Consider the following 18,742-nt stretch of genomic DNA (forward strand, 5'->3'; position numbering starts at 1 on the left):
TACTTTCTCCTCGAGGGTTTTGATGGTTTCCTGTCTCACATTCAGGTCCTTCAGCCATTTTGATTTTATTTTTGTGTATGGTGTAAGAGACTGGTCTAGTTTCATTTTTCTACATGTTGCTGTCCAGTTTTCCCAGCACCACCGTGGTCCTGTTTCCAAAACCAAGTTCGAATTGCTCGCCCCTGGTGCGGCCGCAGCCCGTACCGCTTCTCGCTGGGCAGCCCGCTCCCCTGTCTCTTCCCTTTGTCTCTCGGGCTCCTTGTCCTTCCCCCACGTTGGGCTGGGGATCTTGTCTCCCCTGCCCGTCCCGTCCCGGCCTGTTTTCAGATTTCCCCCGTTCGCCCTCACTCACTCAGGTATCCTAAGGTTCTATTCTTTCTGGAGTCCATATTTTCTCCTTCTGCTCTCGCAGATGAGAATAATATCCTTCTCAGTTCGATAAATGGGGCGGACAGAGTTTACAGAGCTCCCTTCCTCTCCGCCATCTTGGCTCCTCCCCTGCAGCTTCTTAAAATAAGGCAACAATGGGGGGGCCTGGGTGGCTCAGTTGGCTAAGCAAAAGACCTCAGCTTAGGTCATGATTGCACTTCTAGTGAGTTTGCCCCCTCCCCGCACTGGCAGGTTCTGTGCTGATAGCTCAGAGCCTGGAGCCTGCTTCACACTCTGTGTCTCCCTCTTTCTACGCCCCACTCCCATGTGCGCTCTCTCTCTCTCTCTCTCTCAAAAATAAATAAACTAAATTTTTTAAAAAATAAGCTAACAATGAGGTCTGTCCCATCAAAGGACTCTCCCTTTCTTGAGCTATTTCTCTGTAGCATGTTATGCTGTTTGGACAGCATTTTACCCACAGTACAACTTCCTTCAAAATAGAAGTCAGTCCTCTTAAACCCTGCTGTTGCTTTATCAACAATTTTATGTAATATTCTAAATGCTTTGTTTTCATTTCAAGAATCACAGCATCTTCACCAGGAGTAGTCCATCTCAGAACACCACTTTCTTTGACCGTCTATAATAAGCAACTCCTCATTCATTCAAGTTGTATCATGAGATTGCAGTAATTCAGCATATCTTCACCTCTTCCGATTCTGCTTCTCTCGCTATTTCCACATCTGCAAGTACTTCCCCCACTGGAGTCTTGAACCCCTCATGGTCATCCATGAGAGTTGAAATCCAGTTCTGCCAAATTCTTGTGAATGTTGATGTTTTGGCCTCTTTCCACAAATCATGAATGTTTTTAAAGGAACCTAGAATGGTGAATCCTTTCCAAGGGTTTCCAATTTCCTTTGCCCAGATCCATCAGAGTAATCATTATCTATGGCAGCTATAGCTGCCCCTTGCGCTTGGGCTTTGTGCTGGGCATGCACCCTGCTTAAGATTCTCTTTCTCTCTCCTTTCCTGTCCTGCTCACACACATGCACACTCCCCCCATGCCCACAAAAAAAATTCGGTAAATCATGTAATCAGATGTCATCCAGATTTTGTTGTTGCATTTATAGAATACAGGCAGAGTGGACTTAGCATAATTCTTATGGGTCCTAGGATTTTCAGAATGGTCAACAAGCAATGGCTTCAACTTAGAGTCACTGCATTTGCCCTAACCATGAGAGTCAGCTTGGCTATTTCTATTCAACAAAGTGGCTGAGCAGTAAATGCAGAGATGCAGATTTTTGAGACCCTGACTCTTGCTCCGACCCTTTAGAGTGAGCCCAGTGACACCATTTAGAATGTCAATGCCAAAATCCAAGACAAGGAGAGCATCCCCCCTGACCAGGAGTATCTTGATTTTTGCAGACTAACAGCTAGAGGATGGTGGTACTCTCTGAGACTATAATATTCAGAAAGAGTTCACCCTGCACTTGGTGCTCTGTCTATGGGCTGCGTCATTGAGTCTTCCTTCCCTCCTCTAGCTCGCTCAGAATACAACTGTGACAGGATTATCTGTTTTAAATGTTATGCTCACCTGCAACCCTGAGCTGCAAGAAGTGTGGCCACACGAACAACCTGTGCCCTAAGAGGAAGGTCAGATAAGACCCCTCCATTAGCTCTTCCTTTGCCTTCAGTGCAGACTCCTGCCTGAGCCCTGTGGCCCTGGAGCTTCCAGAAAGTTTCCCTTACACTGAGTTGGGGAAAAAAAAAAACCAAAAAACGAGAGTCAGCCTGTGTTTTGAAGCCAGGCACTGACTTTTCTCAAGCTATGAAAGCTCTAAATGGCATCTTCCAATGGCATGTTTTATCTACATTGAAAATCTGTCATTTAGTGTGGCACATTCATTAATCATCCAGATCTCATAGAGAACCTGCTGCAACTTCTATGTTAGCACTTGTTTCCACTTTCATGTTATGGAGATGGCTTCTTTCCTTGAATCTCATGAACCAACTTTTCTTAGCTTCCAACTTTTCTTCTGCAGCTTCCTGACCTCTCTCAGCCTTCATAGAATTGAAGAGTGTGATCAGTGCCTTGTCCTGGATTAGGCTTTGGCTTAAGGGAGTGTTGTAAATGGTTTGATCCAAACCATTTTGGATAGTGGTTCTATCCAAACCACTAAAAATTTGTCCATACCAGCAATAAGACTGTTTCACTGCTCTCTAAATTTTAATTTTTTAAATTTTATTTAAATCTAAGTTAGTTAACATATAGCATAATAATGGTTTCAGGAATAGAATTCAGTGATTCATCACTTACACATAACACCCAGTGTTCATCCCAACCAGTGCCCTCCTTAATGCCCATCCCCCATTTAGCCCATCCCCCCACTCAACACCCCTGCAGCAACTTTCAGTTTGTTCTCTATATTTAAGAGTCTCTTATGGTTTGCCTTCCTCTCTGTTTTTATCACTTTCTATCATTCATGTGTTTGCTGTAGTACTTTTAATTTCCTTCAAGAACTTTTCCTTTGCACTCACAACTTGGCTAAATGATGCTTTCTGACATGCCTTCCTCACTAAGCTTAATTATTTCTAGCTTTTGACTTAGAGTGAGAGATGTGCAACTCTTCCTTACACATGAACACTTAGCCAGAGACCACTGCAGGGTTGTTAGCTGGCCTAATTTCAATATTGTTTGCTCTCAGGAAATAGGAGTCTGAGAAGAAGGAGCAATATGGGGGAATAGCTGACCAAAGATGCCAGAACACACCCAACATTTATTAAGTTTGCCATTTTATATGGGCATGGTTTGTGGTGCCCCAAAAGAATTACAATAATACATCAAAGATCACTGATCACAGATCACCAGAACAAAATAATGAAGAAATATGAAATGCTGTGAGAAGTGCCAAAATATGACAGAGACACAGCATGAGCAAATTGCTGCAGGAAAATGGCACAGACAGACATGCTAGATGCAGGATTACTGCAAATCTTCAATTTGTAAAATAAATAAATAAATAAATAAATAAATAAATAAATAAATAAATAAAAATAAATGCAATTATCTATGAAGCGAAATGAAGCAATGTATGCCTGTAACTGTTTTGCATCGATATTTTCTCTGGCTCATCATGTTGGACATATCAGAACATGACATTTTTATACATATCCCCTCTACCTACAATGAATAAAACTTCTGCAAGTGTTCGACCTTTCCCTCCTGAAGCAAGTCACCAAGAGTGAAACCCACGGACACGAACAGAGATGGTGAATGGATTTTTAGTTTGGCCGAAGGGCCCGTCCCAAGTTTTGGCAAGTCCTCAGGAGGGAGTGACGCCGATCTGAATCTCAGGGGTTATATAGGTCATAGCAAAGCACAAGAGGTCATCACTGAGGTAAGCAATCATAGTTTACAGCATTACATGGGGTTCAGTCACATTCTGACACACAACCGTAAGATTTGGCAGAGACCTATCAATTTTAGAGTTCTTTGTCTCAGGAGAGATTTGAAGTGACCAACCATAGGTCTGAAGGGGAAGTGAAGCAGGTGCACAGAAGAGAGAACTTTGTGGTTAAAGGGTGGGATCCTGCAACAGTATCTTGAAAAACAAGTTAACCTTTAAGTTATAATTTATGGGTTACATTTTAGGACTTCCGGAGCCCGATTGCCCAACCCTTAATTGTCCACTAGAGGGTTGGAGAGTAAAATAATGGTTGGTATTTTCCCATTAGGGTCAGCTTGACCCAAGGAGGGTCTTACACAAGTATAGTACATATTAACAATTACTTTTATAAACATATTTTAAAACTCTTTTATCTTAACAATATTTGATTGCAAAGCAAACTGTCACACCTTGGAAAATAAAATGCCATTTGTGTAACATTCCAAAGTTTAAAAATGCTTATGACAGTGTCACTTACGTATGTCACATTATTCATTCTACAAAATTATTAGTCCACTAAAGTAGAGATTTTGTCTTGTTCACCACTATAATCCCATCTAGACCTACCATCCCAAACCTGCACAGAATAAACAGTAAGTGCCTGTTAAATTAATGACAAATATTTATTGAATATCTGTTCTTTGCAGTGGTTAGCACTATGGGAAATAGCAAAGATATATAAGACAATGTCCTTGGGTCTAGGAACCTCACAAAGTCATACAGGAAGTGAGCCATGCATATAAACGGCTATAGAATGCACAGAGAGGCAGCATAATGCAACAATTAAAAGCAGTGACTCTGGAGTGAGACACAGGTTTCAATCCAGCTCTATGCCTGACTAGCGAGGTGACTTCAGGCAAGAAGATACATTTCTCTAAACCTCATTTTCTTTTCCATATAAAGTGAAGACAATATTCCTTTACATAATGGCTGCTAGAATCAAAGGACATAATATATGTAAAATTATTAGCACAATGTTTGGCATACAGTAAGTGTGTTCCTCGAAGAGTGAGAGCAAGTATTATGATAGTGTGTTTAGTAACCTAAGAGTAGAAGTTAACAGAAAAAAAATTAATCCCTTCTGGTTAGAGGGAGCAAGCTTCCTGATAAAAGTAAATCTTTAAGAATGAACAGAATTTCAAATAGCTGAAGAAGTAAAGACCATTCTCAGCAGAGAAAATATGGCATAAGCAAAATAGGAAAGTACTGACGTTTAAGGAAAAAGTAAGTATTTTAGGGTCAATCATACTGTTTTCTGATTCTATTACAGGTAATTACTTTTCCTAAAGTAATAGTATTTGAGAAGAAACCATTAAGAAAGCACCGAGTATAAAGCTAAATAACCACTCTGATTAAAACTGAAAATTGCTAATTAAAAAAATAATTTAGTAAATTTTTTGGAATTGTTAAAATATTTTCTTTATTCAGTTGGTCATGCACACTTCCTTGTCTCTTAGCCAAGGAGTTTTCTTATTGACTCTATCAGAAATGGACTAGTATTAAATGAATACCTGCAGAATGGCTTGATGGTCAGCAATAATTCTGGCATTTTCCATGCTAACAGTCTCAAGCATGCTGTTCAGCTCTGAACACTTCCTAGTCAGTGCATCATTCGAAACCTAAAGCGATATGTACAGCATGTCAGATCTCTCCAGTAAATATTTTTTACTAATTAACCATTAGTTTTATATTTTTACATAGTTTATTGTCAAATTGGTTTCCATACAACACCCAGTGCTCTTCCCCACAAATGCCCTCCTCCATGACTACCATCCCCTTCCCCCCCCTCCCCCTTCAGCCCTCAGTTAGTTTTCAGTATTCAATAGTCTCTCATGATTTGCGTCTCTCTCTTTCCCCAACTCTCTTTCCCTCTTCCCCTCCCTATGGACCTCTGTTAGGTTTCTCCTGTTAGACCTATGAGTACGAACATATGGTATCTGTCCCTCTCCGCCTCACTTATTTCACTTAGCATGACACCCTCAAGGTCCATCCACTTTGCTAGAAATGGCCAGATTTCATTCTTTCTCATTGGCATGTAGTACTCCGTCATGTATATATACCACATCTTCTTGATCCATTCATCAAGTGATGGACATTTAGGCTCTTTCCATGATTTGGCTATTGTTGACAATGCTGCTATGAACATTGGGGTACATGTGCCCCTATGCATCAGCACTTCTGTATCCCTTGGGTAGATCCCCAGCAGCGTCATAGGGGAGTTCTATTGATAGTTTTTTCAGGAACCTCCATACTATTTTCCAGAGCAGCTGTACCAGTTTACATTCCCACCAACAGTGTAGGACGGTGCCCGTTTCTACACATCCTTGCCAGCATCTATAGTTTCTTGATTTGTTCATTTTAGCCACTCTGACTGTTGTGAGGTGGTATCTCAGTGTGGTTCTGATTTGTATTTCCCTGATGATAAGTGACACTGAGCATCATTTCATGTGCCTGTTGGCTATCTGAATGTCTTCTTTGGAGAAGTGGCTGTTCATATTTTCTGCCCATTTCTTCACTGGATTATTCATTTTTCGGGTATAGAGTTTGGTGAGGTCCTTGTAGATTTTGGATAATAGTCCTTTATCTGATATGTCATTTGCAACTATCTTTTCCCATTCTGTCGGTTGCCTATTAGTGATTGTTTCCTTTGCCTTGCAGAAGCTTTTTATCTTGATGAGGTCCCAATAGTTCATTTTGGTTCTTGATTCCCTTGCCTTTGGGGATGTGTTGAGAGGAAATTGCTGCGGTTGAGGTCAAGGAGGCTGTTTCCTACTTTCTCCTTGAGGGTTTTGATGGTTTCCTGTCTCACATTCAGGTCCTTCATCCATTTTGAGTTTATTTTTGTGTATGGTGTAAGAAAGTGGTCTAGTTTCATTCTTCTGCATGTTGCTGTCCAGTTCTCCCAGCACCACCTGCTAAAGAGAATGTCTTTTTTCCATTGGATACTCTTTCCTGCTTTGTCAAAGATTAGTTGGCCATATACTTGTGGGTCCAGTTCTGGGTTCTCTATCCTATTCCATTGGTCCATGTGTCTGTTTTTGTGCCAGTTCCATACTGTCTTGATGATGACATCTTTGTAGTAGAGACTAAAGTCTGGGATTGTGATGCCTCCCGTTTTGGTTTTCTTCTTCAATATGACTTTGGCTATTCGGGGATTTTTGTGGTTCCATATGAATTTTAAGATAGTTTGTTCTAGCTTTGAGAAGAATGCTGGTGCAACTTTGATGGGGATTGCATTGAATGTGTAAATTGCTTTGGGTAGTAATGACATTTTCACAATGTTTATTTTTCCGATCCATGAGCATGGAAGGTTTTTCCATTTCTCGGTGTCCTCTTCAATCCCTTTCATAAGTTTTCTATAGTTTTCATCATATAGGTCTTTTACATCTTTGGTTAGGTTTATTCCTAGGTATTTTATGGTTTTTCGTGCAATTGTGAATACGATCAGTTTCTTGATTTCTCTTTCCGCTGCTTCATTATTGGTGTATAGGAAGGCAACTGATTTCTGTAACTTGATTTTGTACCCCGCAACTTTGCTGAATTCCTGGATTAGTTCTAGCAGGCTTCTGGGGGAATCAATCAGGTTTTCCATGTAGAGTTCATGTCATCTGTGAAAAGTGAAAGTTTGATGTCATCTTTGCTGATTCTGATGCCTTTTATTTCCTTTTGTTGTCTGATTGCTGATGCTAGGACTTCTAGCACTTGTTAAACACGACATCCCTGTCATGTTCCCGATCTCAGGGAGAAAATTCTCACGTTTTCCCCATCCAGGATGACATTAGCTGGGGCTTTTCATAAATGGCTTTTATGATGTTTAGGTATGTTCCTTCTATCCTATCTTGAGGGTTTTTATTAAGAAAGAGTGCTGTATTTTGTCAAGTGCTTTTTCTGCATCTATCGACAGGATCATATGGTTTTTATCTCTTCTTTTGATGATGTGATGGATCACATTGATAGATTTGCAAATATTGATCCAGCCCTCTAACCCATGAATGAATCCCACTTGATCATGATGGATAATTCTTTTTATATGTTGTTGAATTCGATTTGCTAGTATCTTGTTGAGTATTTTTGCATCTGCATTCATTAGGATATTGGTCTGTAGTTCTCTTTTTTTGCTGGGTCTCTGGTTTGGGTATCAAGGTGGTGCTGGCTTTGTAGAATGAGTTTGGAAGCTTTCCTTCTATTTCTATTTTTTTGAATAGTTTGAGAAGAATGGGTATTAGCTCTGCTTTAAATATCTGGCAGAATTCCCCTGGAAAGCCATCTGGCCCTGGGCATTTATTCATTGGGAGATTTTTGATAACAGATTCAATTTCTTCACTGGTTATCGGTCTGTTTACACTTTCTATCTCTTCCCATTTGAATTTTGGTAGTGCATGTATGTTTAGGAATTTGTCCATTTCTTCTAGATTGACCAGTTTGTTGGCATATAGTTTTTCATAGTAATCTCTAATGATTGCTTATATTTCTAATGGATTGGTTGTAATAGATCCATTTTCATTCATGATTTTGTCTATTTGGGTGTTCTCTCTTTTCTAAGGAGTCTGGCTAGAAGTTTATCAATTTTGTTTATTTTTTCAAAAAACCAACTCTTGGTTTCATTGGTCAGCTCAACTGTTTTTTGGGGTTGTTGTTTTTTTTTGATTCTATACTGTTTATTTCTGCCCTGATCTTTATTATTTCTTTTCTTCTGCTGGGTTCGGGGTGCTCTTGCTGCACCCCTTCTAGTTCCGTTAGGTGCTCTGTTAGATTTTGAATTTGCACTTTTTCTTGTTTGTTGAAATAGGCCTGGATTGCAATATACATTCCTCTTAGGACTGCCTTTGCTGTGTCCCAGAGATTTTAGATTGTTGTATTTTCGTTTTCATTTGTTTCCATATATTTTTTAATTTCTTCTCTAATTGCCTGATTAGCCCACTCATTCTTTAGTAGTGTGGTTTTAACCTCCACATTTCTGGAGGTTTTCCAGACTTTTTCCTGTGATTGATTTCAAATTTCATAGCATTGTGATCTGTAAGTGTCCATAGTATCTCATTTCATTTCTATTTATGGAGGGCTGCTTTATGCCCCAGTATGTGATCTATCTTGGAGAATGTGCCATGTGCACTCAAGAAGAAGGTGAATTTCCTAGCTTCAGGATGCAGAGTTCTAAATATATCTATCAATTCCATCTGTTCCAATGTGTTGTTCAGGTCCATTGTTTCTTCAGTGATTTTCTGTCTGGTTGATCTATCCATTGCTGTCAGTGGAGTACTAAAGTCCCCTGCAATTAGCACATTCTTATCAATAAGATTGTTTCTGTTTGTGATTGTTTTATATATTTAGGTGCTCCCGAATTTGGCGCATAGATGTTTATAATTGTTAGCTCTTCCCTATGGAGAGACTCTGTAATTATTATATCATGTCCTTCTTCATCTTTTGTTACTGCCTTTACTTTAAAGTCTAGTTTGTCTGATATAAGTATGGCTACTCCAGTTTTCTTTTGACTTTCAGTTGCATGATAGATATTTCTCCATCCCTTTACTTTGAATCTGAAGGTGTCTTCAGGTCTAAAACGAGTCACTTGTAGACAGTAAATAGATATTGTTTTTTTAATCCATTCTGCTACCCTGAACCATTAGTTTTATTGACAGCAGAGCATTTCACTCTGTACATGAACCTAATTTATTTAGCCTATCTCCAATTGATTTTTTTTTGTTTTTATTTATTTTAGAGAGAAAGAGAGACAGCCTGAGCAGGGGAGGGTCAGAGATAGAGATACACACAGAATGTGAAGGCAGTCTCCAGGCTCTGAGCAGTCAGCACAGAGCCTGACGTGGGGCTCAAACCCATGAACCACGAGATCATGACCTGAGCTGAAGTCAGATGCTTAACTGACTGAGCCACCCAGGTGCCTCTCCAATTGACATTTCAATAGATAACACTGTCAGTATTTAGAGTCAACACCCACATAATTCTAAATCAAAAGGACAAATTTGTTCATCTGGTGGAGCAAATGAAGCTTTCAAGTTTTTTTTTTTTTACAATTCTGAACACTGGTCAGACAGAGACAGATATCTACAGTACGGCCTTTACAATGTAGATGCCAAAATTATAAAAATTCATTCCCCAAGTTAGAGGAACATTCCGAATTGTTTAGCTAATAACATTAAATGTCTTAAGTTCTTTCACTACCAATTAAAGTATTCATAAAAGCAAAATATAATTGTACCATTTCACAAGACAGATCATCCAAAATAAAACAAAATTCTTTTGTACAACAGATCTTTCATACAATTCTGTTGTCTTTTGATATTTGAAATTTGTGTTCCTGTGGGAAATCATTTGTCCTAATTATCAGTTATTTTTGCAAATTGTATTTGCCAAGGATCTTATCTTTCAATGAATAAGTTCTTTAAGGATGGGGAGAGATTAACTCAATAGGATCAATAAAAAAGAAAAACACTCAAAAAATGGTAACAGGAAAGAAATGAAAAATTATCTGGAAAGCCTGAGTGGTATGTATAGTACACAAGTTAGGAACATGTTCAGGAGCACTTAAAAGTTATAACCAGACAGACAAAACCACACACCAAGGAATACATGGGAGTAAGACAGAGGTGAACTCTTGCTCCTTGAAAAGAACAAGCCAATTTTCTTTGGAGTCAGATTGCCTGAGCTCAAATTATAACTCTGTTACTTATTAGCTATGTTATTAAACCTCTCTGTATATCAACTTCCTTATCTTTAAAATGAGAATAATAAGTTTCTACAGTAGCACTATTGGGAGGATTACAATTTGTTAGTATCAGAAGGTGCTTACAGTTCTGCCTGGAATGTAGAAATGGGTTTGGCGAATGTTAATTACAACTACTAGAGCAAAAGTAGTAGTAGTAATTTTTATTATTATTTTATAAAAAACACATTTATTTTGTATTGTCTTTATCATAAAGACAGCGCAACACTATGATCCCAAAATTGAAGTAACCAAATTGTACTAGCAAAAAGTTACTTTAAGTGATTAATACTATTCCTTGGCTCTAGGAGAAATAATTTGTTCGCCTACACACACACATACACATGCACATGCGTGCATGCACACACACATACATACATAACATCAGCTAAATTTGGCAACCACCATCCAACAGAAAATAATTACACATAACTCTAAAATCCAGCAGGCATCTATTAGGTTCCTACTGTGCTATTTGTTATAAAAGATACAAAGAGAGTATAAGACATAGGTCCTGGTTTTGAAGTGCTTAAAGTTCATAAATGGAGATGAAAACTATATATATTCAATGAGTGCATTATAAAGCAAACAAAGGCAAAGTGTAAATTAGAGCATTATTTAGCAGTATATCTCTGCTATGTGTGTGTCATAGAACTTTGATGAAATGGGAAATGTAGTTAATGTGATGATGTTTCATAGATGCAATAGATTTTATGAAAATTAAAAATTCGGATGATGGCAATGATATGAATCTATAATCAGGATTGATATGGGTTCTTTGTTTTTCAATTGAACAAAATTAAATAACATGAAAACCAGAGAAATGGGAAGATTTACCTATGCTTTTTCTGATGGGGAAAAGACAGTTTCTTCAATAAATGTTACTGGGAAAACTGGATAGGCACATGCAAAAGAATGAAATTAGGCCACTGTTTCGTACCACACATAAAACTTAACTCAAAATGGATCAAAGACTTGAATGTAAGACCTGAAACCATAAAACCCCTAAAAGAAAACATAGATAAGCTTCTTAATATTGGTCTTGGCAATGATTTTTTGGATCTCACACCAAAGCACAAACAAGTGGGACTATATCAAACTAAAAAGCACAACAAAGGAAACCATCAACAAAATGAAAAGGCAACAGACTGAATGGGAGAAAATATTTGCAATCATGTATTAATATATCTGATAAGGGGTTAATATCCAAATATAAAGAAATTATACAATTCAATAGCAGCTCCCCCAAAAAACCTGATTAAAAAATGGGCCAAAGATCTGAATAGGCATTGTTTTAAAATGGTTAAGAGAGAAAGAGCAGGGGAGGAGCAGAGAAAGACTCTCAAGCAGGCTCCATGCTGTCAGCACATAGCCCGATGCAAAGCTTGATCTCATTAATAATGGAATCATGACCTGAGCCAAAATCAAGAGTTGGATGCTTAACCAAATGAGCCACCCAGGCGCCCCTGAAGAGACATTTTTCAAAGACATACAGATAGCCAATAGGTACATGAAATGATGTTCAACATCACTAATCATCAGGAAAATGCAAATCAAAACTACAATAAGATAAGACTTCACATCTGTTAAAATGGCTATTACCAAAAAGACAAGAAATAACAAGTATTGGAGAGGATGTAGAGAAAAGGAAGCCTTGTGCACTGTTGGTGGGAATGTAAATTGATACTGCCAATGTGGATTATAATACTGAGGTTTTTCAAAAAGTTAAAAAATCGAACTACCATATGATCCAGCAATTACACTCTGGGTATTTATCTGAAGAAAACAAAAACACTAACTCAAAAAGATATATGAACTTCCATGTTCCCTGCAGCATTATTTATAATAGACAAGATATGGAAACAACCTAAGTGTCCACTGACAGGTGAATGGATAAAGAAAATGAGGTATAGATGTATTATTCAGCCACAAAAGACAGAATTTACTCTTGCTATTTGCAAAAACATGGAGAGACCTTGAGTTTAATATACTAAGTGAACTATGTCACCCAGAGAAAGAAAATACCATATTATCTCACTTAGAGTATATGTAGAATCTTAAAAAAGAAAAAACCAAAAACATAAAAACCCAATACCAAATTCACAGATACAAAGAACAGGTAAGTGGTTGCCAGAGACAGAGGAGAGTAAGGGATGGCAGAAAGAGGTAATGGAGGTCAAAAGATACAAACTTCTAGTTATAAAATACATGAGTCATGGGGATGGACTGTATAGCACTGTGGGTAGTTAATACTGTATTGCATATTTGAAAATTATGAGAGTGAATCTTTTTTCTTAATTTTTAAAAATTTTTTAAAATTTAATTTTGAGAGAGAGAGAGAGAGACAGCGTGAGCAGGGGAAGGTCAGGGTCAGAGAGAGAGGGAGACACAATCTGAAACAGGCTCCAGGCTCTGAGCTAGCTGCCAGCACAGAGCCTGACGCAGGGCCCGAACCCACAAACCATGAGATCATGTCCTGAGCCGAAGCCAGATGCTTAACCAACTAAGCCACCCAGGCGCCCCGAGAGTGAATCTTAAAAGTCCTCATCACAAGCAAAAAATATTTTTGTAACTATATATGGTGATATATCTTAACTAGAATTATTGTGATGATTTTGCAATGTATATAAATATCAAATCATTATGTTGTACACCTGAAATATAATGTTATAAGCCAACTATACCTATGGTGATGGTATGAGTTTATGTTAATTAGGATTAATCTTGGTTCTTGATTCCTTACTTGAATAAAATTAAATAACATCTAAAAATCAGAGATATGATAAGATCTACCTGTGCTTTTTCTGATGTTTCATGAAGGGATATTATTTCAGTCCTCAAATATGCATTTTCTTCCTGTTGCTTGTTGAAAGACATCTGCATATTCTATAAGAGCAAAAAATAGTAAACTCTTTTTTTTTTTTTTACATGTAAGAATGGTTACATATATCTCTACCAAAATACCTGTTCTGTATTTCAGTACAGGTTCAAGTTCTAGTGACTGCTTCAGCAGCACATATACCAATGCAAGTTCTAATGATATAGACATGTGTCTTACAAAATAAAAATTTTTTTAATCTTGGTATCTTTAATTCCAAAACTTTTTTAAAATTAAAAGAACTGTTTATAAAATGTTTTCATACTGAGTTTCAAACTAGAAAGAATTTGCCTAAAACCATAATATTTACCTAGCTTCCTTAAGTCAAGAAAGTTCTGCTAAGATGAATACTTTTCCATAAGCAGTAAGATCTTGTGATTTTAAGTTTTGTTAATGTTTATATTTTTGAGAGACAGAGTGTGAGCAGATGAGAGGCAGAGAGAGAAGACGACACAGAATCCAAAGCAGGCTCCAGACTCTGAGCTGTCAGCAGAGAGCCTGAAGCAGGTTCTCTGCCCCTCTCCTGTCCTCTCTCTCTCTTTCAAAAATAACAAACAGTAAACACACACACACACAATTTTTTTTTTAATTTAAAAAAAAAAGATGGGAGAAAGGTGGTAGGGATGGGAATTGTGGGTTGGACTTTCCCTAACAGGTAGTAATTGAAATGGGAAAGAATAGGTCCTCCCCCTACAGAGAGAGAACCACTCTCTTGAGAAGCATCTCAAGATTTAAACATCATATACTACAGGATGAGACAGAATCCAGAATAAATTATTCCAAATGGGATCAATATTGATTTAGAAATGTATTAATATATAAAAGTGGCAATATTTCCTGTTTTTCATTTTTTATTGTACTAAAATATACATTGCAAAATTAACCATTTTAATCATTTAAAAAATTTTTTTAATGTTTTGTTTTGGTTTTTTTTTTTTGAGAGAGATAGTGTGAGCAGGGGAGGGTCAGAGAGAGAGGGAGACACAGAATCTGAAGCAGGCTCCAGGCTCTGAGCTAGCTGTCAGCACAGAGCCCGAGGTGGAGCTTGAACCCATGAACTGTGAGATCATGACCTGAGCCGAAGTTAGACGCTTAACTGATTGAGCCACCCAGGCATGTACAGTTCACTGTGTACAGTTCTCAACATTTTTAAGTGTACAGTTCATTTAAAAATATTTAAATATTTTTTTTAGTTTTTAAAAAATGTGTTTTATTTATTTTTGAAGAGAGAGACCAAACAGGGGAGGGAGGGTCAGAGAGAGAGGGAGACACAGAATCTAAAGACAGACTCCAGGCTCTAAGTTAGCTGTTAGCACAGAGCCTGACACGGGGCTCGAACCCACGAAACACGAGATCATGATCTGAGCTGAAGTTGGACGCTTAACCAACTGAGCCACCCAGGCGCCCCCAAAGTATTTAAATGTTAAGGTCAGTGGCATTAAGTATATTCATATTGTGTAACCATCACTAATATTTCTTACATTTTATAAAACACTTTCTTTTTAACAGTTTGCAATAAGATGCAAATAAGTCTCATTTTTGCTGATTCTTTTTTCAAACCATATTAACTTGCCTGAAATGATTTCTTAATACCCTGTTGACAACAGGTCTGAATATACAACTCGTTTACACTGCAACTTTTTAAAAATAAAGATTTAGGAGAATCAGAAGAGTTGTAAACCAGGGGTGCTTGCTTGGGTGGCTCAGCTGGTTAAGCCTCTGGCTCTTGATTTCCGCCCAGGTCATGATATCATGGTTTGTTGGGCTCTGTGCTGAGAGCATGGAGTCTACTTGGGATTCTCTCTCTGCAACCCCCCAACCCCTTCTCAATATGAATATATGAACCTTAAAAAAAAAAAAAAAAGAAGAACCGTAAACCAACATGTGTAAGGAAATACTACTTAGTGAAGAGAGGAAAGAACACCTTTGAATTCTACAACCTCAAAACTTACCTTATTTTCTTCAGCCAACTTGGAAATGAGGTCATCTCTAGAAACTAAAAACAAAGAATCCACATAACTATGATAATAACTTACTACAACTAAACTGAGATCAACAGTTTTTACCTGAGCGGCTTTTTTTTTTCAGTCTGTATGTTGTGGAAATGAGGAGAATGCAACTATTTCTATCATATTTTAATAGAGTGAAAACTAGGTCATGAAATTATCAAGAAAATGGTCCACACTCATGTGCTATAGTAAATGAGGTCATATTTTACTCTGTGTATTGATGAGGATGCGTCTGAGGGATTTTAAGCTAGAGAGGGACATTTCTGTTAGAACACTCTAACGGAGGCTCCGTAAAGGAAAGACAGCTTAGTAGCTGTTGTAGTAATCAAAGTAGAACACAATGAAAGCTGGCTTGAAGGCAATGGCAACAGGGATGCACAGGGGAAACACACTCATGTGAAATAACAAGCAGGGACAAGTGTCAGGACCTAGCAGCTGCCCGGTGGCGTAAAGGCAACAGAGGAGTCAAGGAGAACATCTAGCGTCCACATTTAAGCAATGGGGTGGGAGGCGGATTCTTCAACAAAACAGGGAACACAGGGCGAGGAGCAGGTTCAGGGGACAGAATGAGCAAGAATGACTGCAACAGTTAAGCATTCCCTGTGTGCTTTGAGGTATCTGTAAGGCATCCATATACAGATGTTTGGTTGGCTGTTAGATTCCATCTGGAGCTCAGGAAGATGATTTTGTGGGGGGGAAAGATTCGAAACCACCCAGAGAGCATATACAGTAACAATAAAACCGAAGAGAAATAGGAACAGTTTGGCATTATATACTGGTAGCCCAAAGTAAACTTTTCTGAGAGTAATGTTTTGGCTTCATGAACAATTCATAAAGATTTATTAGTTTTATTTCACTTAAATATTCTAGAGCCAGAAAATTACAAAATATGTGACTCACATTTCATGTAGAATATACTCAGAAAAACTATACTTTTTGAATGAATAAGTCCAAGACTCATTTCAAACAGAGTAAATGCTAATTTAAGATATGTGAAGGATAAAAAGGATGCCCATAATTACGATCTCTTCTAACAATTCCTCCAATCAAAGTTAAGAATGAAAGGAGAATGCTTATCTTACTTGGGAGAGTAATTTAAGCATTTTAATCAGTGGGTGTGTATATAAATATTTATTGTTAATTAACAAGTACATTTTTAAATTCATTAAAGCAAATATCCAAAGGCATTCCTCTCACTCATCTGGTTAGGGTAACTATTTGTGCCGTATAGTAGTCACATTGCGTGCGTGTAAGGAGCCTAAGAAGCATACGGTTGGTTTTCAGGCAGGCTTCTTTTTCTCGTGTTAGTTTTAATTACTGCTGTATAATTGTTATTTTTTGATGGTCTTCCATACATTCTTTACGAAATTCAAAACTACAGCATTAATCCAGTGAGAGAGCTGCATTAAAAAATTCCTGACAGATCTGTGTTTTAGTTCCAGCTATCCTGTTTGCTATGGGTCCTTGGATACAGACCTTTTTATTCTTCTATAGAACGAAGCATATTTTCTTATCTTCTCACAAGTTTGTACGGTTCAGATGAGATCATGTGGCAGCACCATAAACTACAGTATGTATTTTTGTAGCCATAATCACAGGAAGACAAAAAATTATTTTGGGGCATCATCAGTGAGAACTCCCTAGAGTAATTCACTACTCAACAACGATTAGGAAAGAGTACTTTCTGTTAAAAGCAGTAGGTCGCAACAGTGAACGGATTACTCTTGGCTCTATGCTTTCTGTAATTTTCATTTCCCGTTTGGTATTCCCTGCCCTGCTAACAGCCAGATACAGAAGGCACACCAGCAGGAACACGGTGTGTACAGTTAGAGGACACAGCTTCAGGCCTCACTTCACCATTTATTCACTTTAACTTTGGGAAGTATGGACGGTTTTGGGTGTTGCATGAGATTCTTTTTATGAAAGCTCTAGGTAAACCATGAAATGTTACTCATGTGAGGCCATGCACCATGACTCCTTGTGATATCTCTATTCGATACTGTCTGACAATTGCTTTACAATTATGTATTAACAATAGTAAATATGGTAAGGACTCATGGGCTGGAAGAGCCTTGATTCTGAACAACATGGGGCCAAGCGTAGATTCATCTGTTTTTTAGCTCAATCACCTGTAAGGACTCTCTTTACTCATCTGTAAAATGAGGACGTTAAGCTCTAAGGTAACTTACAACCATCAAATGCTACAAATACAGGACAATAGACTGGTAACCTGAAAAACGGAGAGTCTGACATGATAAATGGTTAGAATCAGTAGGTTAGCAAGGATCAAAGGCCTTAATTCCTTATTAATGTCCTATTATCCAACAGTCAATCTAGATTTCTAGAAACCCAATGTTCCTAAGTCCACAAACACTTAAATAAACCTGAAAACAAATCTAAATAAAGAATAGTTCACAGGTAAGAGGATCAAATTCTATTTTATTACCAGCATTCTTTTTTTCCCTCCTGTGTCACAGACAGAAACGAAATCAGCAATTTTTTATATGCAATCCTGTGTTAAGTCTCAATAACAGCCACTTCAAAAATGTGGGATAAGAGTTTTTGCAAGAAATCTCAAAAAATGAAAAACTAACAAATATAATTTCCGGCACCTATTTTCATACTTAGATCAGACTTGAGCTGTGAGATACAAGTCTCCAACTCTCCTTTTTGCTGCTGCTCCTGCGCCAGTAGTTCTTGGGTGGTCTGTATAGAAGTGCGGAGGGCAATGCAGTTTTGCTGCAGAATATGCACCTGAAATGTATAAGAAGAAGCCCTTTCTGGAGGAACAGTTTTCTGCCAAACTACCTTTTAGTAGATTTTCCAGTCTTAACATCACTAGAGGGAGGCGTTTCTAGGTCACGGTTAAAGATCCCAACAGGGTGCAGTTTTTCACAGCAGGGCTGTCCAACACAGCTTTCTGTGCCCCTCCCACCACAGCAGCCACCAGTGACAAGTGACTGCTGAGCACTTGAAATGTGACCAGAGTGAGTGAGGGACTGAATTAATTTTAATTAAAATTTAAATAGCCATACGTGGCTAGTGGCTACTATGTTTATTGGTAGTTTAAGTTATAAAGGATCATTTACAATTTTATTTTATTTTATTTTATTTATTTTTGAAATTTTTTTTTTACTTTATAAAGTTTCATATTTTTTTAACATATGCAATTATTTTCCATCATTTACAATACAGTGGTTACAATGACACTCCAAACAGAAAAGCAAAGTAAAAAATCAAAACACCAACTTCTGTTTCATGTAATTAGACTTATACAGAAATTAGAAGGTTAAGTAACAACTAGTTAATCACCTAATTTCACAGC

The 18,742-nt window shown here is 37.8% G+C and overlaps 1 protein-coding gene across 11 annotated transcripts in view; it reads right to left on the reverse strand.

Moving 5' to 3' along the window:
• The window catches only part of CCDC150 (coiled-coil domain containing 150), a 104,404-nt gene that overhangs the window by 58,886 nt on the left and 26,776 nt on the right, over positions 1–18,742 (reverse strand). For all 11 annotated transcript variants that reach the window (XM_029934181.1, XM_029934180.1, XM_029934177.1 and 8 more), the window contains 4 exons: positions 18,042–18,171; positions 15,361–15,404; positions 13,324–13,416; positions 5,324–5,431 (listed from right to left, as the gene is read on the reverse strand). In XM_029934181.1, coding sequence (XP_029790041.1) covers positions 5,324–5,431; positions 13,324–13,416; positions 15,361–15,404; positions 18,042–18,171 — 375 coding nt within the window. The remainder of the gene's footprint in view (positions 1–5,323; positions 5,432–13,323; positions 13,417–15,360; positions 15,405–18,041; positions 18,172–18,742) is intronic.

The sequence above is a fragment of the Suricata suricatta genome, chromosome 3 (genome assembly GCF_006229205.1).
Source record: "Suricata suricatta isolate VVHF042 chromosome 3, meerkat_22Aug2017_6uvM2_HiC, whole genome shotgun sequence".
Classification (NCBI taxonomy): domain Eukaryota; kingdom Metazoa; phylum Chordata; class Mammalia; order Carnivora; family Herpestidae; genus Suricata; species Suricata suricatta.